The sequence below is a fragment of the Taeniopygia guttata genome, chromosome Z (assembly GCF_048771995.1).
Source record: "Taeniopygia guttata chromosome Z, bTaeGut7.mat, whole genome shotgun sequence".
NCBI lineage: Eukaryota > Metazoa > Chordata > Aves > Passeriformes > Estrildidae > Taeniopygia > Taeniopygia guttata.
The window spans coordinates 49,696,302-49,721,549 of NC_133063.1; the positions used below are offsets into that span (position 1 = coordinate 49,696,302).

The window sequence follows — 25,248 nt, forward strand, 5'->3', positions numbered from 1 at the left end:
ACATTCTAATACATGTCTTACATTTAACAGCTTCAGTATTGCTAAATAGTCCATGGAACATAACATAACTCAGGTCCCCTCACAATTGCCTCTCTACCCTCATCAAATAAAGATGTTGATCAAAACTAGATCATATCTTCTCTTTTGAAAGAATGTGTAGTATTACAGATAGATCTAGCTATTATTTATTATCAAGACTCAGATTATCTGAGTTGGAAAAAAGTGATTCAAAAGGAATTTTAAAAGTGGATTGACTTTTTCCGCAATGATTGACAAGACAGGTAAACCATCCTCTGCTCTGATTACATTGTGGTATTTTGATGATATAATTTCTTCAGAAAGGTAGTGAAACTTAATTCACACTTTATTCTCTTCTAACTACGGCCAGTAGACAAACTTCCTTTACTACTTGGAGCAGTTGAAGGCTTTTAGAACAAGTAGACGTCTATATTCTGAACCAGTTTTGTTCCCTTAACTAAAATTGTGCTTTGTTCACATTCTGAAGTTGACAACTCCAAGAAACTACAGGAAATCCTATTAAGTTTTAGAAATTATCCTAGGAATTTCTGTTGTTCTAAGGCATCTTTTTTTCCTTTTGGGAGATGGTAATGTTGAGGGAGAAATTTCATTTTTGTAACCTAAGTTCTTTGCATTAACTTGTGCTTTGCTGCTGTTCAAGTGCAAGTTACTTAATTTGTATGTAATTAAGAAGTCCAAAGTTAGTCCATCACTTTTAGACTAAACCTTTCTTAGAATATTACATTAAGTTCTTCTTCTTTTTCAAGATTTAGACCTTTAGAGACAGAATTAACTTGTAGATACAAAGTTTATACATCAAGATCTTTAATGCTTTTCTAAAACCTCCAAATACTGTGAAACAAAAGTGTTTAACATACTAATGCTAAAAGGAGCTTAGAGTCTTTTAGCAACACAAAAAAAGGAAGATAACCTGGAAAATTACATGAAATCCCAGAAAGTAACCCATCTCTTTCAGATACTCTTTTGCAAATTGATATTTTATTCTGATTTGCTACTTTTTAATCTGAGCTCTTCCATACACAGAACTGTGTACTTAGGTTTTAGGCTTCTTCAAAGATACTTTTGTATAATACAGCTCTCTTAACAGATTGAGGAGTTCTGCTTGTAAAAGGCTCTGTTTTCTGGCATTTGTGAGAAGAGTAATTAAATCATTAACCATTTCATTAGGAGGCTAATATTTTTTCAAACTTAAAAGAAGTAGAAAAAAAATTTTAATGAAACAAATCAACTTGTATATGTGTGTTTTTTCCTATATATTTTACCCATGAGGTTCCATTTTACCCGCTTCTTTGGAATCTTACTGTGGATTCTTTGAATTAGGAAGAAGTGAAGCTGTAATAATTTTATTTCCAATAATTGGATCAGTTAGGGGGCATGTGGATGCCTGCTGTGGGCCTTTCTTTTTTTGGTTCGTTCCAAGCCCTTAGCAGCAGAGACACACATCCCAAGAGTGTGAATCTGCCGGAGCAAAACTCTCAAAACTACAGTCATAGGTAAGTAACCTTTTTCTCTTACCTTTTAAGTTCTTACCCAGCTCCCCTCCCTTTATCCCCATTACCCATCTCCCCCAAAAAATTCCCTAAAGAGGAAACTAATAGATGAATACTATTAAGAATGGATAGTTTATGTCTAATTTTACGTAGTGACAGAATGTATAATTATAATCAGTATATTAGCATTCATTGCCAAAAATATATTGTAGTTATTTCCTTAAAAATGGAGCTACAAGTAGTAATTTGTATAGTAATCTTGCAGATTGCAGTTATTAATACTAGAAGGTGAAGACATAGAGTGTGACAGATAAATGAGTGTCTGTATAGTAGAATGTGGGACTTAGATGTCATGTGTTTCGTGTATACAAGCTTTCATTAGGTCTGCATTTTGTAGTGTGATGTAATGGATGAAACTGGCACCTTATATAGCTCTTCCAAGAAAACACAGCTTTGCAGCCTCCAGGTCCTATAAAAGACCAATTTTGTGTTTGTGTGTGTTCAGACATGTTTTAAGAAAGGTAAGGGGAAGAAATTCCTGTTATATTAGAGGCATTGCAATGAAATGTTGCAATGTTTACACTTATCTGTGAAAAGTTACTTCCTTTTACAGTTTTTATAAGAAATTAAAATACTTTACAACTCATTTTTTTTTAAAAAAGGTAGGATCATATAATTCAACAGCATTTTTATTTGTGCTCAGATGTAAAATGAAATCAAAATTCCCCTTTTTATACCAGGTTGTGCTTTACATAGCATAACTAAACTATAGCAGTTTAGCAAGAAACCTTCTTTGTTTCAGCCTACACTGTAAACTAAGACTAGAAAATTCAGTATAATTGCATGTGATGTATACCCTAGATTGTACCTGTTGGATGAGAGGATTTTTGATACCATTAACCTGATAATGACTTACATTCTGGGATGGAAATTTCTCTATAATGGATTTAAATCTTGATAAAGAAATGTCACAAGTAGTTAATAAACCCTAATAAGAGCTTAAGCTCAGCATTTCTGTAGTTCACAGTCACTAAGTTCATGCTGACATCAACCTAAGAAGACACAATTTTCTTTTTCAATGTCATGGAATATAAATGTTAATCTTGTTAATTGATGATATTTTTGGGTACAAGGCAGAACAAAATCAACAGTTGGAAGGGAGAAAGGAAACTCATTACTTATTTCTAGAGTTTTCTGTCCATACAAATGAATTAAAATCTAATTGGATGTGTTAGCTGTGATACTTAAAAGTTTTCCTTCTGATGTTGGTGTGTTGCATTTTTCTTGTGGAATTAGATGCTGCACTGGGTATTTCAAACTAAGTGCACTTCAGGTTTTGCTAAGATATTTTGAGTTTACAAAATCACATGGATAAAAGCTAGTGTTTATGCTGAAAAATCTATCTCATAGAAAAACTAAAGTCATATGGTTTGTGAAAGCAATATTAAATTCAAGGAGCTTAAGTTAGAGTTTCCAATCTCTAAACAAATGTAGATATTTGATTATATTTTTCTGCAGTTCAATTTTTTTTGTTATTTCCTGGTGTAGCATTTCCTTTGTATTACTATAATTGACAGAAATAGTGAGCAACCAGACATCCTTAAGTAGAAAAATTCTTAAGACACTATGATAATTGTGTTATTGCTATATTTAAGAAAACAATGAAAACTTCAGAATCTTAATTTTGATAAAGTCTGCTTCACCTTACTGCCTTAAGGTATGTCAGGGATCACTGTATCCTTTTTATGTTTTAAATTGAGTGAGTTTAGACATCCTTCTGATGGGGCTTCCTTTTTGGACAGTGAAGAGAAATTTGATGAAGTCTTTCAACAGGTCACTAAAGAGTAGCAGGTGTTTCTGTTCTGAGTCTTGCAAGTCCATTTCTTTGAACTGCAGCAGCTGAAAGTCTTCTGATCTCTTCAGAGATTTTTGGAATTATGTGCCATTCTATAAAGCTTCCTATATGAGGTTCATGACTGTACATTCTTGATTTCTTCTGTAAGGGAGGAAGTAGTGAGAATAAAATCTTTGCCCTGTGTGGGCTGAATATCTCCTTCAAGGGGAAGAGCTTGTAGTGTGGAAATCTCTTCTGCTGAAAGGAAGGGTTCTGTTTGGTTGTTCAGTTCTTTTTTTCAGTTGGCATAAGACTTTGAGGGGAAATCAGATGGGAGAAAACTCTTATAGGCTGTCCATACATGAAGGAGCTGAAAAGAATGGGTATTTGTCCTAACCCCACAGATAGGTCGTCTGTTGGTACCATTGAAGTAATTTTAAAGATTCCTTGTATACAGATTAGATTGTGGTGGTCTACAGAGCACTGTTAACTGGGGGGACAGGACACAGCTTCAAAGAGATCTGTGAAAAATAACTAAGAAAAGGAAACAGTTGACAGTAGACATATGTTTGTTATTTGAATATTTAGCTTTGTGTCATTTGTCAAAAATTTCTGATCTTGATTGCTAGCTTAAATAAACTTATAATTGGCCTCTGACTTGTCTCTGATGTTAAAAATAGAAGGTTTGACAATATGTAATAACCTCTTGGGACTAGTGTATTTGAGTTAAATTTGTTAATTTGTGATGTAATTAAATAAGTGCTATTTCAAATGAGTGAAAGTATATTCCAATAATTTCTTATATGAGAGATTAGAAGAATTAAAGGTTTAAAGATGTAAAACTCTTCAAGGTTATCCTTTACATAAAGAAAATTTATACTTTCAATTATCATTTGAATGGTTCATCTAGAATTCAACATGAGAGGATCAATCTTTTTTGTGTCTTTGAAGAGAAACATTTACATTTAACCATTTTGAATATGAAGTCTTCCACTGAGTCCCTTGCAGGGTGTAAAATGGGGAAGCAAAAATTCATCTGTTATGTCTATTTATAAGTATACCAAACAGTATTAATAGAGGGAAGTGTTACCATTCTGCTAAAAGGAAGCTTAGCAATCATGCTTATGGTTATTATTTAGACTTGTTACCTTTTCATAAATACTTATGAAAGGCCCATTTTCAATTTGATAGACCAAGCAGTTCTAGAATTGAGTATCATCCATTTGTACTCAGTTGTTTAAATAGTTTATTCTGGGATTTAAGGCATTCATCAGGCTCACAAGGAGGCAGTAACATGGAGGGTTTCAGTACTAATGATATCTTGACTGTTGCTTTGGAAAGATGCCAGGGTGAGTTGAAGAATAGAGATACATTTATAATATGGCTCTTCTCATCCACCTGCTGCTTCTAATACTTCCTTGGCTTCCAAGCATATCTGTTTTCAGAATGAATGGTCTTCAAATCATGATTGCTTAATATTTTCAGCAGAAATATATCTCATTCTGTGTGTGGTTATTTCAGTGCAATGTGGTTCTTTGCACTAATGTTCCACAGTAATGAATTAATTAAATTCTAAATCTTAAAGTACTCATAACTTTGATATGCAGATATTTCTAAAGGTGAAGGCCATAACCTCCTCTCCAGGAATACTGTTCACAAGAGGATTGGTGGGAGATTACCACTTGGAAAACCAGCTAATTTTTTTCCCATGTCAAGCTTGTGGTTTCAGTAATATTTTGTTTCTTGTGCCATGGTGAATCATTTCATTTGATAGAACAGCTCTACTACTTTTTTAGTATAGTGTAGTTTATGATCTTGCTCTGAGTTCCAAGGTACTGCCTTGTAGTGAGCATGGTGCAAGGTAAAGAGAACATTTTTATTAATTTGCTAAGTCAAAAGGATTCGTATATAGAGTAACTGTTCTCCGAACAGCCATAAATTTGTTAAAGGAAGTAGAAAAAATGTAGGTATATATTGAGTATATCTACAACCTCACAGAAAGGTGGAGAAGTGAATAAGTGTTTTGAAAAGAATCTGAAAACAACGAATAGTATATCCAAGCATTAATATAGTCAGAAAGTTCTTCTGTAACTTAGTACATACTCCTTTTACTATGAAAACTGTTACAAAGATGGAAGCAAAAACATCCTGATCACACATTATTGGACTAAAGAGGTTGTGAGCCAATGTATTTGGAACTGCAACAAACTTCAGATCTAGGTCTGTAAGATTTCAAAGACATTAGTCTGATATTTTGGTGAAGTCCCAGATCCCAATATTTCCCCCTGCAAAAAAATACTACTGTCTATGGAATGAAGTCTGAATGCTGATGCCTTGAAGGATATGAAGTATATTTCAATGGATTTTGTAAAACTTCATCTGTTGATTTTGGGACTCATGACTTAACGAAGCAGCTATATGCAAACTTGCGTATATTCAACTGTAAAAGAGAAGATCTGAAGACGTCTGTTTTTAGAGGTTTACTACTCTCTTCTCATCTCACTGAATCTAATTCTTGTATAGCTGAAAGTGAGTTCCAGATTTTATGAAGCCCTCAGAAGCCCTCAGAACCCAGTGGTATGTTTCAGCTTTGAAATTTTTGTAGCTATCATGTCAACTTTAGAAGTTTTTGTACTTATTCAATGGAGTTTTTTCATTATACTTTATGAAGGCAGTGGTACTATGTATTCATCCTACCTTTTTTGCCCTAGTTCAACTGGATATTTTCTTATACTCATGACAGATTTTTTGTCCTAAATCCAGAATTCTCATAGAGACAAAGTGGTAATGATTGAGTCTCGTTTTGAGGCTTACTTTCAAAATATACTGGAAATAAGAAGAAGTCTGTGAGTGATCTGTAACTCTGTCTGCAATCACCTTGCCATCTAAGAAAATAAAATTATGAAGGTGTCCCTTTCTTCTCAGGCAAGATGTCAAGTTACTAAAACATCAGTATTCTAATGTCAAGAGAAATGAAGAATGTGCATCAGAAGAGCTATTTATTTAGAGGGAGTATATGTAACAAGTTCTGATGTGATCATCTACTTGTGTTCTCAACTTATAATTTGACATTTTGGATGATGAAGAGCAGCGCCATGTTGAGCCTGGTCACTTACAGAAGTCCAAGCAAGAAAATTGGCCCAACTTGAATTGTTTTGGTTGTTTGTTCTTGGTGCCTTCAACATGAGGGCTCTGAAAGGTGAGTTTTGGTTGATCCAGCTACAGCTGTCTAAGGCATCATAGCTCTTGGCCATCTGCTTCTATAATAGGCATAAGAGAGGAAAGCATTTTCTTGCTTAAAACTGAATCATTCAGCCTGGTAGGTTAATGCTAACCACCTTCACTGTTGCCCTATGGTGATGCATTAGACTAGTTGTGGAAACATGAATGTGTGTTCCCTTCTGCTACAGATGATAACTTCAGTTAAAGAAATGGGGCAGATAATGAGTAACAGTAACGTCTTAACGACTACTGTTAGATCCACCATCAGAGCTTTTAGGATTTTTTCAGTATGCATGGCATTTCTGGACTAATATGACAAGGCTGACCAACTTTTTCATAAGAGTACAAGTTTCTGAACTTAGATTTCAAGATGTAAAGGGTTCTAATTGAGAAGTAAGGTAACTATGTATGCAGATGTATGTATATTTGTTCTAATCCATAGTGAAGAAAATTCATCTATATAAGTCCTCATATGAATCCAGCAGTTGCTGTAGCACAGAAAAAGCAAAAATCTCCATGCTAAAAAGCTGCATCTTTGATTTGGAAAATCTATTTTGCCTCATATATCTATCATAAAGTTGACATTCATTCCTACAGGCTTCTATTGAGCTTTGCAAAATTCTTTATTTGCAGTTGATCCGTTTCTGCATGGAGTTTATTGTATCTGCCTTTACTGTCTTCCAGCCATTAAATCTTGTACAAAATTTTTGAGTTTTAGATAGTTAAAGATATCCAAATAGATTTGATTATGAAAATGGTATTGGAAAATGACTGTTCACAGGAATTGACCATGTTATTGCTTGTTTTTGTGACCTAATTTTAATTTTGGAGGTGATCTTTCAAAGTATTTCGAAATAAGAATCTTCTAAAAATTTACAAGATATTAGAATTCATATATTGTAATTCTGGTTTACAGTTCCAGAGGGGCTGTGTGAGTTTTTTCATTGATATTTATTTCCCTGTTTCTTGATTGCATCCTCCTTACTGTTCATTTGCCTGCTCTGAGTAGAAGAGCTCGTTCATTGCATCTGGTGATAAGGCACCACAAACCTAGGCACAAAGAATGGTATTTTTCTTGCTTTGCATTTGTGATCTAGGCATTTCAGCAATAGATCTATGTTTAGTTATTCCTTTGACTTAAAATCATATTCCCTGATTACAGAGAAAGTAATTTTTCTTTGACAAATTATGCAGTGGTAGTTGAGAAATGAGAATATAAGCCTTAGTGCAGGTAGAGCGTCTAGTTTGCATGGCAGAAATTCTTTCTAGTTTAGAGTTCTGTGATGGGAATATAAATTGGTTGTAGTTTTATATGGGTAGAATATACTCTTTTGGATACTTCAATATGTTTCTCATTTCTATGAATTCTACCAAAGTACAGGTGATTGACTTGATTTTTCTGTATTCTTTTCCTAATGATTTTTTAGTGTAAACTGAAAGGCTTATTGCAGAGTCAGGTTCTTGACAGAAAATTATCTCTATACTTCGTGTTTCATCTATAAAAAGCATTATGATTGCAAAGGGAAAATTACTTAAGTTTTTAAGTGTGTAGTGGTCCCCCACTTAATATGCATATGTTAAGGTAGACTCCAACCCTTGGTTTACTGCTTTGTTTCAAAGGAAAGCATGGAGGGGTGGAATAGTTACTTTATCAGTTTTGTTCATTGTTTGTGTGTTCTCCTAATAAAATAAATGTGAAGTCCAGCTGATCCACTGAACCAAGTAGGGAAAATTTGTCATAATGATTGCAGATCCTTTCTTACTTACTTAGTGTAATAAAATGGGTTGGATCTGCATAAGGTGTCTTCTATAGTAGTATTCCTCAAAAACTAGTTGTGGAGCTGTACCTTAACTTTGACTTTTCAGACTTCTGCTTCAAATGTAATTGAGTAGTTTGAAGGTTTTTTAAATGAGGTGGGGTTTTTTGTCCTTATAGATTGCAGCTGCCTTGTGAGGTGGTTCTTTTGGGAATTACACAGGGACTTTGATTTCATGTTTTGAGGGAGGGTTTTTTAATTATTAGCTGGCATTTGTGGGAGACAGACAATGAATGATAGTATGAATACATGAAAAGTGTTAGGGAAGTCCTATTCTTGCTTTTAAATTTGGTGGGTTTTGTTTTATCTGCACATCCATGCTGAGGAGGATTCATTGTGGGAGTGGAAGGGAATGGACATTCTCTGTTGAACATTTATCAGTTTTTATATATAATTTGTGATTTTTTTTCTCTTTTAACTTGCAGATAAGCCTCTAAAGAAGCGAAAACAAGAAAACAAACCACCAGAGGCTGGAGGTGCTACTGGAGGAAATAGAGCAGCTTCTCAGGAGACAGGTTCTGCAGGAAATGGGGCACGGCCAGCACTGATGGTTAGTATTGATCTGCAGCAAGCAGGAAGAGCAGACTCTCAGGCAGCAGTAACTCAGGATTTGGACACCATCAAAAAACCTGAAGAAATTAAGCAGTATAATGACGGGTTTATGTGTGTTCCCCAAGAAGACACTGTTGGAGTTCTTAAATTTAAACCTGAAAATCATCCAGAAATTTTTAGGAAAAAGTCAGACTTTGAAAGTCAAAAGACAGATATCCAGGATAATGAAAACAGACAAATGGAATTCCAGCAAAATGAGACCAGACAGTTAGAAAGTAAATACAATCAAAGCAAGCAGTTAGAAGTGAAACATGAAAGCAGACAAATGGAAATGAAACAGAATGAGAACAGACAGGCAGAACTGAAACAAAACGAGAGCAGGCAAATGGAGATGAAACAAAATGAGGGAAAACAAAATAATGGCAAACAGGAAATACGGCAAAGGCCAGAAACGCCAAAACAGAAGAGTGAAGGCAGACCTGAAACACCAAAACAGAAGAGTGAAGGAAGACCTGAAACACCTAAACACAAACATGATAATAGGAGAGATTCCAATAAACCTTTGTCAGACAAGAAAATTGAAATATCTAGGCACAAACTAGATGTGAAATCTGATCCTTCAAGGATGAAATCTGAAAGTCGACCTGATCCAACAAAACCGAGGCCTGATGGACACTCAGTTTCTGATGCACCAAGGCGTGACCATGATAGCCTTAAACAAAGATCTGAGGACAGGGGGGAGTCAGAGAGATACAGAGGAGATCCATCCAAGATTAGAAGGCCTGAATATTTGAGATCCTCAAACAAAAATGAGCATGATTCTAAGCATGGTATTAAATCTGATGGTTCAAAACCTGAGAAATTTGAAAGGAAATATAGGCATGAGTCTGGTGATTCAAGGTTTTCTTCTGGGGATCAGAAATCAAGACCTGACAGCCCTCGTATTAAACAGGAAGGTAAAGGGGATTCTAGCAAATCAAGACTTGATAAAACTGGTTTTAAGTCACCAAACAGCAAAGATGAACGAAGGACAGATGGTAATAAGAGTAAAGTAGATAGTAATAAAGCACATGGTGACAATAAAGCAGAGTTTCCCAGTTATTTGTTGGGGGGAAGATCTGGCGCATTGAAACATTTTGTCATTCCAAAAATCAAGCGTGATAAAGATGGCAATGTTACTCAGGAGTCAAGGAAAACTGAATTTAGAGGTGAACATAAGGACAAAGTAGAGAAGATTGGGCTAGTTGAAGATCTAAATAAAGGAGCTAAGCCTGTAGTTGTCCTTCAAAAGCTTTCTTTGGATGATGTGCAGAAATTTATTAAGGACAGAGAAGATAAATCAAGGGGCTCTTGTTTTAAACCTAACAAGAACAAGTCATCCAAACCTAATAAAGGTAAGATTGTTTTAATATTAATTGCATTGTTTCTTTTACACATGAGTTATTGTAGATTTTCTACTTCTGCTGTTAGAAATTAAATGCAAACATTTGCGAGTTATATGCTTGCTTATATGGTCAGAAATAAAGTGAAACTAGTCTAAGGACTTGTCATTACGTAAATCTTGCTACAGATGTACCTGAAGTTATTTATTTACTTCAGTACAAGTACTTAATCTGGCAACATTTAAGTGGTCTTAGGGTGTGCTTCAGCTATATTAGTTTCATATGGTAATTTATCTGGTGAAATTTAACTGTTGTGTGTATAATTTTACCTGGTTTAGATGTGCCTGTATAAAGGACTGCCACGACTGTATATATTGTAGCTGGAATGATGGGAAATACTAAGTGTGCAAGCCCTAAGATTCTTTTTCTATTTAATTTGAGGTGAAATGGGTTTTTCCGAAGCATGTTTTGACATGGTGACAGTAAGAACATGGTTGCAAAGTCTCAGCTACCTCTTTTAACGCTGTAGATACAAATCAGTTGAGGAGGTTCCATACTTGAGACTTTGTGACAGTAACTTAGAAAAACATTTGGTCTGTAGGAGAATTCATCTATCATTGTCTCTAGTGTCCATTGTATGCAGAAAGAAGAAAGCTGAACAATTAGCTGGCATTTTGAAATTAGTAATATGGACAGGAAATCATTTAGAATAGCTTGTAGGTTTGATATTTAACTGATTGTCTCTTTTGCAGATTTACCACTTTTTAAAAATAAGATAATTTTTCTTCTTGGTGCTTTCATTTTGGCTTCTTTGGTTTCAGACTGAAGTAGAACATTTCACACTGTGAAATCAATATTACTAACTGGTTGGGTTTCCTTTTTTTAACATTTAACATTTAAAGAATTGAAATTTCTTATATAATCATGTTTATAGAGTTGTCATGTCTTAAAATAGACAAATAAAAGCCAGAGGAGAGGTTTTACAACGGTATGCAGTTGGATGGATGATGTATAAATCCATTTCCAGGTGTATAATGAATACAAGATTAAAACATTTTCTTATATAGCTAATCTGGTAAGAAATGATATAGAAATGATTTTCATGAATGTATAACTATTTTATGTGCACCGATAAATAGGTGTTTTCTGTATAATTAATTTCTTGTGCTGTGCCTGTTTTCTAACTACTAACCAGTTTATATTAACTCTAAAACAGCATTAATAATAATTTTTTATGTACTTTGCATCTTTGTAAAATATTAGCCTCCTTGTTAGGGGTTTCTCTTTGTCCTGGAAATAAGAACATTGTTCCTGTCCTTTTTTGAGGTTCAAAAGAGGCAAAATTTCAATTTCTAGTAATAGGTATCTAGAGTTAGCCATAAAATTATGATATCTGCAGTTTAATCTGAAGCTTTCAAATGAAACCGTTATGTTCTTGATAGGAAATGCTAAAAACTTTCTGATAGAACTCAGATCTTGTCTCAGTAGGATAGATTTTTAATTCACACATTTTTATGTGCAAAAGATCAGTTACAAGTCTTCTGAACAATAGGCAACGCATGTATGCTTTATGTGTATTATATGTGGTTATGTATGTAACATGCTTTAGTAATGTGTAAAAGTTTTGATGACTTTTGGTGTGATTTTAGTAGCTGTCACACAAGAGCAATGCATTGATTTTAAAGTTAGGTTTATAATAGTTTTTTCTGATTTTTTTTTCTTTCTGAAGTTACCATTTTCTTGAATTTCTTGCACTTTGAAGTAACTTGGGACATGTTTTACAGGGAAAAAATTGTTTGAATCTGATACAAGTCTTTTTGCAATTGTATTCAGAATAATGTTCTTACAATGATACTAGAAATAGGTTTCATGAAAAGAATAATGTAACTATTTTTATCTTACAAATCATGTTTTGAGTGTTCAGCAAGCAGGTTTCGGAGGAAGTGTCTTTGAACTGCAGATTTTTGATGTGTATATTTAGTTCTGGTTTGTTTTTTTTTTTTCTGGTAACTTACTTCCTAGAACACATTATGCTAATTAACCAAGTGAATTCCAGTGTTTGAAAATATACATATTTTATAAAATTATTTATCTTCATAAGGCAAAGTCTAACTAATGTAGATGTATTCATGCCATTGACATGGTGTCCTCAATCCAGTTGAAATAGTGTTCACAGTTTTACTTGGTGCCATTATTACTTATAAGCTTTTTAATACACTAGGAACTGTAATTTTCATAAATCTTCTTTTAGTTCATCCTATACTACTTAGTAGATTGTAGCAATTCTTTTCTAGTGTTGCCTTTTAGCATCATTATTCAACATCTTACATGCCTCTTATGCCATGTAGCTTAGTATATTTTACTTTCTCTTATTTCATTACCCTTGTATCTTTTGTCCTTTCTTTTTTGCTTTCTCATCCATCCCTCCCTCAAGAAGATGTCTTCTCCTGGCTTTGTCATGTACAACATCATTGCTATAATTTATCTGAAATGCAGTTTAAAATAGCGTTGTTCAGCTAGTTTAAAATACCATTTAGATAGTCATTCTTTCTTAAGGGGCTAATTCCCATTCATTACAAAACTCAATAAAATTGATTCACATTAAGTTACAATTAATTCTATGCAAACTGAAAGTCCATACAATTTTTTGCATTGTTTTAGTAAATTTTAAATTTTAAAATCGTGCCTTTATTTGCATTGAACTTCCCAAATTTTATAGACATATTTGAAATTTTATTGAGTTATGAATGGGAAGGATAGCCACAGTATGTGACTGTTAATATTTAATCAATCCAAGAAGCCCTTTTGGCATTTGCAAGGACAAAGTATTTTTTCTCTCTCTCCTTCTCTGTCTCCCCTGATCTTTGAGCATTTTTCTGAAAGATTCAGTGTATCTCAGAGGGAAGGTACAGATTATTTTTCATAGTTTTTGTTACAGGGTCTTGTGGCCAATTTTGTCCAGATCCGAATGAACTGTGACATTTTCTTTGTCAAATTTTAACATCTGTTAACGTCTTTTGTCTTGGTTTTAATGCAATTGTATGTTGTTGTGGGACCCATGAAACTTTTCCCTTTAAGCCTGTGCCTGCAATGAGGAGGTCATGTTTGCTGGGCTTTCTTTTCAGAGCTTCAGCGAACACTTCACCTTCAGTGCTTTTGTAGAGCTTTGCTGATCAGCTGTGTTGGGATGGGAGCTGTTAGCAGCTTCACGGTTACTGCATGCTGAACAAGACAAATTTTCCTTTGTTAAATATATAAGTAATGAGAGAAACTGTAACTATCTATGCAAGATGTCCGAGTAGGTTTATAGTATGTTTGAAGGATTGTCTTTACAAAATAAGCATCCTATATCACCTAAAGGAGTTGGTTGTTTTCAGGGAAAAAAAGAAATTCTGGTCTGAATGCCATTCCTCCATTGTGTAGATTGTTATGGGATTTCATTATCTTCATAACACAGAGCTGAAGACATAAGGTTTTGTTGCTCACTACAAGTCTTCCTAAATATACTGTGTTCCCTGCTGCTCTGATCTGAAATTTGAGTAAAGACTTGATGTTTCTTTGAAGGTTTCCTCATACATACTCTTTACAGGATCAGCTAAAAATCTTATGGCTTAATCATCTTCATGTTGTTAAAACAACGCTTCTGGATTCTTCTGTGCTCTGTGCTTACGTGGTTTGTTTGGGGATTTTGGTTTGGTTCTTTTTTTAATTCCAGGTAACTTTTTCAGAGCCTGTAGTAACTCTGAGTTAGTATTTGTGTAACATAACAGTCTGTCTTTGGGTTCTAGCACTGCTGGAAATAGTTTCACTTGGGAAACAGCAATCAATTATCTTCTTGTAGTGACAAGAAAGGGAGTATTTCAGGATGAAAAGCTGTATCCAGATTGTGTGGGCTCAGTTGAGTGAATTTGTTATGCCTCTCACTGATTTCTAGTTGAACTACTTAAAGGTGCATAATGTAACAGATGAAAACAGTGAGCAGAAAGGAGGTATCAGTTCTAAAACTTGTTTAAATCCTACATGTACAGGAATTCTATAAGGGCAAAATTGGGTTAAGGATGTTAGCACATCAAATTTTAGCGTTCACCCAAATTTTTTTCCAAACTAACAATTTTTTAATGCTGAGACAGACACTCCAAAATCAGAGGAGCCACAAGGAAATAACTGGAGTAAAAAATTACTACCTTGGGAAAGGAAAAGTTTGAAACTCAGCTTGCTTCCCATAAAATTGTGCTTTTAGCATTGTGAAAATCCTCAGTTCCCTGTAGCTTGAATTTGAAATCACTGTCTTGAAGTTCCTGGTAGCAAATGCATTTGCATGTGTCAAGGCCAGTGTAATAGCCTTCTGACCATCTTGCATATGGATACAGCACTAGGTGTATCTGTAGAAAATTATGCCACATTTCAGAGGAAAAAATACTGTATTTTAGCATTTACAGCAGAGAAATTATGATGATTCTTCTCGGCTCAAATGTTTAAACCTTCTTCAAACTAAAATTTATTTGTAATTATAGAAAAACAGCTATGACTTTCATAAGAGTTCTACAGTCTTCTCATTTTTTCTCTTTTTGGATATATTAATGACTACTTCCTCTCATCTTAACTAGACTAGAAGAGAGACTGGCTCACCCTTGTGCCATTAGAAGTATTTCAAGATATGTTGGGTTTGCAGAGGATCCACTTTAATATGCACTTTGTTCATTGAGCCCTGATTGTTTGGGGTTTTTTCCCTGGATTAAAAGGTTCACACTTTGAAAAATATTCCAAGCATTGTTTAGTTAAAAGTCTAAACTATATATAACTTGTTAAAGTCTAGGAAGATCTGATTTCTCCAACATGCTTTGCACTGGAATGGTTTTGCTCCTACTTGCAGGGAGTTTTAAGGTACAGTGTGTCTGTCCCATTCCAGAAGGTAGCTGGGATTTGTGTGGGCATTGTACATACTCTCTGGGGCCTTCATTTTTGGTGCTAGTCTTTCAGAAGTAGATGTTGGATAAACTGGTATTAGTACATAGCAGGAATCCGCCACTGGAGTAATTCCTTATGTTAATCTATTACTGGTAAAAGAGGTGACATTTTCAGCACAGAGCCTTACCTGGTGGCTGCTTTCCTGCTATTTGTTTCCTACTTTAGTCTTTGCTACTAAGGTAAATATTTTGATTCTTACTTCTACAGTATTTTTCTGGATAGGAAGAGTGAACTTAGCATGTGTCACGTAGAATTCTGAGCAGCAACAATTATTTTGACCCAGCCCACTAATTTCATTATCCTTTAATTATCTGAAAAGTGATGCTTTGTGTGTTTGTAAATTTAGGAGAGCATTGTTTAATTAGTTGATTTTTGAAAAATTACTTTGACAAATGTGATACACATTTATTACCTAATTTGTGAGAACAATTTCTTGAAAGTCTAAAACTACTCTTGGTTCATGGACATGGATGCTTGATTGAGTTCCCCTCGCTTCTGGGAATAACTAAGGCTATTTTGCATAAATAATTTTTTCAGCAATGCATTGTGTAAATGTGACCCAGCAATTTGTCTGATGTCAGTTACAGTATGCAGTGCAGACTTGTTGATGTTTCTAAGGATCTAAAGGTTGATATTGATCTTGACTTATGTGCAGGGCTATGTACTTAAAATGTTTGGCTTGAATTTTCTTCTAGTCAAAGGATAAATTTGACTAAATATAAATACCAAAAAGCTTCATATTTGCTTCTGGAGAGTTAGCTTTTCTGTTGCTCAACATTGTCAGCTGTTCTAGGGGACTCTTTTCATGTAAGAAAATTTAAGCTGTTTACTTAAAAATTGAGGTTTACTCTTTGCTCTGTGAGAATACTAACAGCAAATAGAAAAAAGGTATGAAACCTTCTTTGTCTTTTAAATCACTGAACTGCTGTTTTCATTGCATAACTTTTCTTTAAATATACATTATGTTTAATTATCTTCTGAGCTACTTTCCTGTTCTATTTTATATTTAAAGCTAAAACATTGGCAATCTTTTGTTGTTGTTCCTTATGTAATTGTTATCTTGAAGAAGCAAAACTAGTAGCTTCATGCAATATTTTCAGTGATAAGAACTGAGAATGTTTCTATGCAATAGTAAGAAAAATAAGCAAGTGATGTGCCTTGATGTCACAGATAAGATGTAAAATAATGATTTTTGTTTGCTTATTCTCTGCAGAGGTTTTGGTTGTATTATATTCCTTATATAGAAGTTTTTATTTTATAAGAAGAGAAATGTTGAGGAACAATCTGATTTTATTTAATTAAGGTATTTTGTCTCAGGCTCAGTAAGCAATTAGAATACATGCCTGGAAAAATACATTAGTCATAAATATCAGATCCCGAACATTCATCATTATAGGGTCAACAAATTGTTTGGGTTAGAAATCATCTTAAAGTTCATCTCATTTCAACCTCCTGCTATGGGCAGGGACACCTTACATTGGATCAGGTTGCTCAGAGCCCCATTCAGCCTGGCCTTGAACACTGCCAGGGATGGGGCACCCACAACCTTTCTGGGCAATTTGTTCCAGTATCCCACCACCCTCTCAGTAAAGAACTTATTTCCAACATATAAACTAAGTCTCTCCTGTTTTGTTTCAAAACTGTTCCCCCTTGTCTTATTGCTATCTGCCAGTGTAAAAAGCCACCCTCCCTCTTTTTTTTCTGTAAGCCCCTTTTGAGTACTGAAAGGAGTTTTAATAGAAGCATATTAACAGATTATTACATGCTGGATTTTGCAACTGTACAAAATACCTTAACTTCCTAAAACAATAAATTGAGTTGGCCTAAATTTCAGTGCATGTGTTCAAAAGCAATGGCAGCAAAATTCAAAAGCACCCCCCAACACTGATTCATTAAAGCAAGGCAGTTTGTGCAGTATTAAAAGCCAACCTTGCTTCTTTTTATTCTTAGTACTGCTTTATTTTTTGTACAGCGTTTTGGAAAACTAGACTGCTCTAGCCTCCTTTTATCAATATCTATACAGACAAAAAGTCAGCAATAAGACCGACAGAAAGTTCCTACAGCAATCATATACTTGAGAACATCATTGATGCCAGTGTAGATGTGAGTTCACTTGGTATCTTGGGAGATATGTGTTTGTTGTATTCCCTGCTCTCTGCCTGGGTATTTCAGAGTTCCCTTTTGAAATATCTTCCCTCATTCTACAAATGTTTATTTCTTCTCAGAGTATTTTTTACTATTGTAAAATTCTTTTTGAATCTATGTTTCTTAGCTGTGGTCAATTATGACCTCTGTTGTATCATGGAATTATTCTGTTGCTATGTCCAATCCTTCTCTGACCAGCCTGTCTGGGTCCATCTTTCACGGCCAGAGCTAAGAACTTTCCTTTGTGCTAGTGTTGGGGCAGATGAGGAAGAATTGTTTTAAATAATATGTTAGAGTAGCTTCCATGAAATGTAGGAGATACTTCTCCCTAACATTGCTGTTCTCCATTCTGCTAAATTGACTGCAGCAGAGAATTCCTGTGTGTGCAGCCCCTTAGGTGGTGGTGAGGGCATCTCAGTCTCCATCCTTTTTCTGGCATGAGTGTATGTGAGGTGAGCTCTGGAGTCATCCCTTCATATGTGTAGTTAAAAGATGAGGGTAAGGCACTCAATAGAAGGTTATATCCTTTTGGATACGTCCTGTAGGATGCAGCTGTAAGCTTTACAGCAGTGAAGGGGAGAGGGCAGAGGAAAGAGTGTAAATGTCTAGTTTGTTTTCACCAGTATTCATTTGATTATGTGTTTTTCAGCTGTCGATAGGGTATTGAGATAAAAGTAGAACTTCCATCATATGAGCAGATATGTCCTCCTCAAAACTTAAATTCACCTATAAAAATTACTGGGATTTCCTTGTGTTTCCCCTTCTGTTCCTGAAACTGTTCAGGGCACAAAATTATTTTGACAAGTGTGAAGCTGGTGGACAGCAGACTGCTTGATCAACAGGGTCTCACTGCCCCATATACAGAACACACTGGAGCATTCTAAGGGAGAACCTGGCGGAAATTATATTATTAAATTTGCACACCTGAGAAAGAATCCAAGATATTTCAGCTTTAACTAGCAACATCTTTATGAGTTTATAGGCACTCATGTGGCCCTTTGCATTCCAGTGCCTGAATGCTATGTTGTAACAATAGTTAGCTATTTCAGAAGGGTGTTTATTTTCTAAATAGCTTATAACATAGGGAAATACTTCTGTACTTTCTTTTTTTTTTTCTTTTAGTTCCTTCTCTGAAACATAACTTTATCTTCATCAGAGTTTGCTGTAGATTTAACCTTCTAGTCTCTGCTTTTGTGGCTACAGTGACATGGCTATTCAACAAGATAGCAGCACTCTTATAGAATAACGATATTTTATTTCATTTAGCACAGGTTTCAAAGTTGGTTGAGATAATCCAGAAAGAAACTGCTTTCCTTCTTGCATGTATAAGATGACATAAGATATAGGATGAAAGTTAGACTGTAAGCTTTTATTGGAAAAAGGAGGAATATTCTTTATCAAATGCTCAGAGAGGATATTTAAGGAAGGTGGGCTTAGTATCTGTGGAATAATAACAAGACTGGATAGATTAGTCATTGGCAAAATAAGAGAAGTCCAGCAGCAGGTAAAGTCTTTTGTAACAAAAAAGTAGCAAGAAAAGGACAAAATTGAGCTGCAGTCAGTAGGGTTTTTTTTTTACATCCAAATGAAGATGGGTGACATTTCTCTACTATAGAAATTCAGTTGTCAGACTTCGGTTTCTAAACTGTGAGAAATGGGAAGATTCGTATCCTCACCCCAAACAGGTGGCATTATTCCCTTCTCAGACCCTTGTGTGTTCTTTTATATAATGTCTTCATAATTGGAAAAAGTGCATTTTAAAATCAAGATATAGAGAGAGATTACAAATATTAATTTGCATTAACTGCAGTTTTGCTTATTGCAGACAATTAGACAACAAAAATGGAAATATATGGAATATTTATGTTTCCACTGTATTAACTGTCTCATAGTTATGAAAGTAGTGATTCAGAGTTTAGATTTTTCAGTGTATTTTAATCTTGGTGGCTCATAGTTCACAGGAAATTGTACTAGGATCTGATCTAATCTAAACCATGCAGTTATCTTCCATAGTTTAGAAAGCAAAGATAAATCATTCAATAGAAAAAAATAGTTTATTAATGTTGGTTTTGATTTCATGACAGGAACAGTCTCTCTGATCCTGGAAAGCTCACCGAACCATCTTTAAGAATCATTCTGTTTTCCATAGGTGCTTGTTTGAGGTTGTTACATCAAGCCAGGTGAAACTAATATGAACGCAGGTTGTTAAGTCAAAAAATAATTGTGCTGTCCATATTGAATGGACCCAGCAAAAGTCCATAATGATGTTACCCTTTTTTAATGTTTAACCTCTCTTGAAGGATGATCTGCCTGGATCAGGAAGATCTACTTGACTTGCAAAGTCAACACAAAGTGATACTGGATCCTCTTAAAGATAACATATGCATAAAGATATTAGCTGAAGCTGTTCCACAAAGTTGAAGCTGCAAAACACAGTACTGAATTGTGAATCAGATCTGTTCTTTTTCATTAATTTTTTAAGCCCTATATGGAGAAGGGAAATACTACATCCTCTAGATATTTATACAGATTTTTCTACTATACACAGCAAAACCCTCTGGAAAGCTTTCCAGACTATAATAAGATATGAGACCAGGCTTACAGACCAGTTTATTTCTCACTGAGATTCTCTGATTGATTTTTAACTTTATTATATTTTGTAAAGAAATGCTTGGTGAGAAAATGTGTTGTCTTGAGGGTCAGTGGACATTGAGTAGTAGATGGAGATTCATTAACATCTTTCCCTAGCAACTTTTTGATGATAGCAATCAAGCAAAACCAAGAATTTGTTCTTCTCTGGGAAGTAACTTGCATGTAGATTGTGGACAGCATTGCATGTGTTCGGAGGAGCACTGTAGAAGTGACTGTTCATGTATGCAGTTCTTTGAAATGAATTGTTCTTCTGTGTCTTCCCTTTAATCTCACCAGTGTGGAATTTGTTAGAATGCTCTGCCTGGCAATAAGAAAATGATTGTGTTATGATTGTATTTTTCTTCTGGGATTTGTTTGTTTGTGTTTTTCCTTTGTTTTCGTTTGTTTTGTTGTTTGTTTGTTATTTTTGTTTGTTTTGGTTTTTTTCCAGTTGTTACTTTAATAGTTTCAGAAGTTTTGAAATAATGTGTAAATGACATCTGAAGCATACCCATGCCTATAGTCTCATTTGAGACATGTGGTATACACTGATCACACATATTGCAGAAAATTGAGTTTTTCCATTGGTGCTGACAGTCCTTCCACAATATATTTGGGCATTCTATTAGATTATCAAGTAACTTTTCAGTAAAGTCACTTACTTTTTACTATTTAAAAAGCCATGCATGCTAGAGCCAAATGTAACTGCATAAGTTGAAGACATGAAAGTAGGTACCAGGTCTTAGCAAATTTAGCAAACAAATTTGAAAATTGAAAATGATTGTACATGGATTTGTCAGTTTTAAAGATGTTTGTATTACATATCCTATTAATTGTTTTATGAAGTTTCCCATAAACTGAAAAGACATTAGTATGTGTTTTGTAACCTAATTCTTATTGCCACGTGACTGGATTCTTAGGTAAGCTGGATTCTTGTAAGTATTTCTTCACCACTCTGAACAAAAAAAATAGTGCCTACATTATAAAAATACTAAAGAAGGAATTTAGTAAGATATTTCTAGTGACTTTAGAGCTGCCCTGATTCAAGATAGCATAATTAATAGAGTAAAATAAATATTAACAAGCTTCTGCCTTGACCAAAAGTACAGAATATCCCTGATTTTCTTCAGAAAGGTTGATAAGTCCTTTTCCATATATATAAGAATTGTACATATGTGTGCAGTCATGCTTAATTCCTTTGTACAACAAAAATAAAACTCCTTATATTTGATTGTTTACAATCCTCAGCAGCTAAGAAAACTGGGTATGTGGCACACTTACTTCAGGGAACATTGTGACAGGAAGAAAAACATCAATGATAGCTTATAGAGAGCTTTATAATAATTCTGTCTGTTCTCTTTTCTGGTGTTCTGTACTTGAATAAAGGAAGCTTTACCTATTTCCTAATAAAAGAAAAATGGCTAAACTTATATAGTAATCTGAAATATCTGTAACAGGAGAGAGTGCAAATCAAGCAGTAGTTGAATTCAGCACTGGAGAAATAGAAACTTGAAAATTTTGAGACAGAAATAAAATTAGTTTTACAAATATTTAAAGTAGTCCATTTTTTCTCTTATGTCTAATGAATATTGTAACTTTTGGTTTTAAAAATGAGTACCAAATAAAAAGTCAATGAGAAAAGAAAGCAAGAACAGATATTCCTAGGAGACAATAGAATAGCCTGTGAGTTTTGTTTGTTTTTTTGAGGATTTAATGCAACTTTCATTCATTTACTTGTAGCTGTCTCTTGCTGCGTTTTTGTTTGGCCAGATGTATTGTAGACTTCATGCTACATGTGTAGGCCTGCTGATTTTAATGAAATGTACTGTATAGGCATACAAAGTATGGGGACACAGAGCTCAGATGCGCAGCTCTGCAGCGTCCAGCCTGGACCTGGCTGTCATCCAGTCAGGTGCTGGTAGACTCAGAGGAAATGGTCTGCCCATGCTGCCGTACTTCAGTCTGAAGTCAAGTGCATAGTGCACAAAATCAAATCATTAACTGAGAAACATGGCCAACCACACCACAAAATGTTTTTCACCATTTTCAAAAGCAATATTGATAATTTAAGTAGCATTGTGTAAGCATGGCAACCTAACACAAATAGGTTAACAGTGAGCACAGTGTGAAGGAAGCAGGGACTACTTTAACTATCACTTTACTTTGTATATGTTTCACTATGTCGCTTCAAAACCCAATATTTGAAGTTAAATTATTTTTTAATGGACTTAAATGACTTGCAGAATATATTTTGATGATGGAATCTCATGGTAATACTATTCTAATTCCAATTAAAGATGTTTAAACAATGTATTATCATCCAGAAGATAGGCTTTTTTGGATTAATGTGTGTGTATAGCAATTTGGAGGTGATTTCCTCTCTTAATAATATAGTATGCATTGGGAAGGAGAGAGTGGCACTTTTGACAAAAATGTTTCTTCTGTTGGTGGAAAAAGATTAACAGTTTAGTCTAACAACCTGCAAATCTGCATAATAGGTTCTTCAATAAATAAAAATAAGACGTCAAATAAACAAACCCCAGAGAAATACTTTTGAATTGATTTGGTTTCCTTGTGTCAGTTGGAAAAATTTTGCCTGCAAATATCTTTCATTCTGACTACACATGGGTTTAATCTTGGTTTCAAAATTATGAGAATGGTGTGATACTGTCTGCCTATTTATCATTGTGGAAAAGAAATAGAATCTGTGGTTCAGCTAGCTGTTTGTCTGTATTCAGTAAAAATGTTTCAATTTTGTTTTGTAAAAAAATCAAGTAACAATTTGCATTGCATCATCAAACTACCAGTAGGAGGTAAGAAAAAATCTGAAGCAAAAGCTGAGTTGTCAATGATTTGGCCTGTATTTAGGGATATGACCCCACAAGTTTTGCCACACGTCTCTTCTTACTGGAAAAGGGAATATTACTGTCTTGGGTACACTAATTACAATGAATGATAGTAAACAGAAATAATGATTAGGCACTAAGAATCCATAGTTTACTTACAACTGATAAACAACTTAGAAAACTTGATAAATTCAGAGGATGAACTGAAATAAAGACTAAACTTTGTGGAATAGAGCAAGGATATCATTCTACAAAGGTAATTGAAAAGGTGATTCAAAGGTAATTAATTTCTATGACTGAAAGTATTTTATTGAGGGGAAATGTGTATGCAATTTATTGTGCTATTTCTAATTGTAGTGTGGACTTTAAAAAAAGGCTCTCAAATACATTCAGGTCTATCCAACTGTGATTTAACTGATTGCCAGTGGTTATCCTGTGAGTGGTTCCTGAGAAAGGATTGTAGTATTGGGCCCTCTTTTTTACTTCAGGTTCACATTTGCTCTTCTTACTCTCCACTAATAGGTAGCATAGATCAGTCAGTGTTAAAAGAGTTGCCTCCTGAGCTCCTGGCAGAAATTGAATCCACCATGCCACTTTGTGAACGTGTGAAAATGAACAAGCGCAAACGTAGCACAGTTAATGAGAAACCAAAATATGCTGAAATCAGTTCTGACGAAGATAATGACAGTGAAGAAGCTTTTGAATGTAAGTAGTACATAATTCTGTTCCTTAAGGTGAAAAAAGCTAATATTTTATTTTTACAAAAAATTACACTTTTTTAATGTTGACTACCCTAAAACATACAGCCCCAAATTTGCTGTCATGACAACTGCCTGGCCAAGAGCCCTTGTTTCTCTTTAAAAAGAAAAACTACTTGATTGCAATTTTTCATCCAAGATGAAAAGCAATGAGTTGTTAAATTTATTTTCCTGATTACTGGAAACTGCTCCCTAGATTTTTTTTTTTTTTTTTTTTTTTTTTTTTTTTGCTTTCAGTTGTACCATAAAACATTTCTAAGTATTCAGATTAATGAAAATATCCTCTAAAGAAGCACATAATTTGCATACAAGTATACACAGAGAGAAATTTCACTAAATAAATTCTTGAATGTTTCTTAGTTTTCTACTATTCATAAGAGAAGTAGAAGATCCCCTCTTGAATTTTTCTGACATAATAAATTGAGAATCGTATTGCACGGAAGTTTCTTAAGTATTTCTCGTCATACTCCTTGAAAAATAGAAGTTACTCTTGATGAATTCTCAAAATACCATTTGCTGCTTCTACTATTCTTGAATTAAATGTTTTCAAAGGAAGAGAGGAAGCTTCTCTTTAGAGTTTTGCTGTGCAATTGAATAAAGTTCTTAAGGGAAAAAAAAAGTTTTTTGCCTCTAAGTTAAGAAGGCATTTCCTACTTGTTCATAGAAGTATGATTGGCTAGTTTCTGTGGTTGTACAGTTAACCAGCACTGGAAATAAACTGTTAGAACAAAGTGAATCAGTTCAGTCTGAGTGGTATCGCCATGCAGGGCTGCAGGAGAAGCCTGTTAGCCTGAGAAGCAATCTTGCGTATAGTGATGTTTTCCCCAAGTTTTGCACCTTTGTTTATAGAAACGTCTTAATGAACTTTCATAAAATTTATTATTTTGGGGTTTAGTATTTCTTAAGGTCCAAAAGGGAAAGATTAGTTTGCTCTGCTAATTAGTATTTCTCAAGTTTTCATCCAACATAAACACTGTGTTTTTGCACATGAAAATTATAACACTGTTACCTTTGATCTTTATCAAAGAAGCTGAAAAGAATGTCCTTCTATTTGTTTGTTTTTCATTTTAATTATAACTGAAAAATGCTTCTCTGTGCATGAATGTGATGTCTTGAGGTAAATTGTAATCAGACTAAATTTTGGAAAGGATTAATGATTACTTGCTTCATTCAGGAATTCTATATTCTCTGTTTACCATATAATATCACCCTTATATAATGTTAATAATTTGGAACAGTGAATTAAAAAAATAAATTTACTAAATAAAATTATTTAAGTTGGATGGGAATGGAGAAAATTGTAAACAATTTCAAATGCGTTAATCTATGTATTAGCCATAGTGGCTGTTGAAGTTCTCAAATACAAAGTAGAACAAGTTAAGGAAAACTTTCACAGTAATTATTTGCCTTGAGGATTTCTAATTTCATTATATCTGCTCAAGACATCTGGCCATCATTCTAATCAATTCAGTGAGTACATGTGGTTTAAAAATAAATTACAGTATTTCTTAAAGAATACTGTAGAACTGAATCAAGACAAAACTATCAAAAGTGAAAGATCTAT

The 25,248-nt window shown here is 34.3% G+C and overlaps 1 protein-coding gene across 6 annotated transcripts in view; it reads left to right on the forward strand.

Annotated features, from left to right (window-relative positions):
- Positions 1-25,248, forward strand: part of NIPBL (NIPBL cohesin loading factor) — a 158,749-nt gene that overhangs the window by 92,684 nt on the left and 40,817 nt on the right. For 4 of the 6 annotated variants that reach the window (XM_072921996.1, XM_072921997.1, XM_072921998.1 and 1 more), the window contains 2 exons: positions 8,828-10,348; positions 23,449-23,631. In XM_072921996.1, coding sequence (XP_072778097.1) covers positions 8,828-10,348; positions 23,449-23,631 — 1,704 coding nt within the window. The remainder of the gene's footprint in view (positions 1-8,827; positions 10,349-23,448; positions 23,632-25,248) is intronic. The other 2 variants (XM_072921999.1, XM_072922000.1) reach the window with 1 other exon arrangement.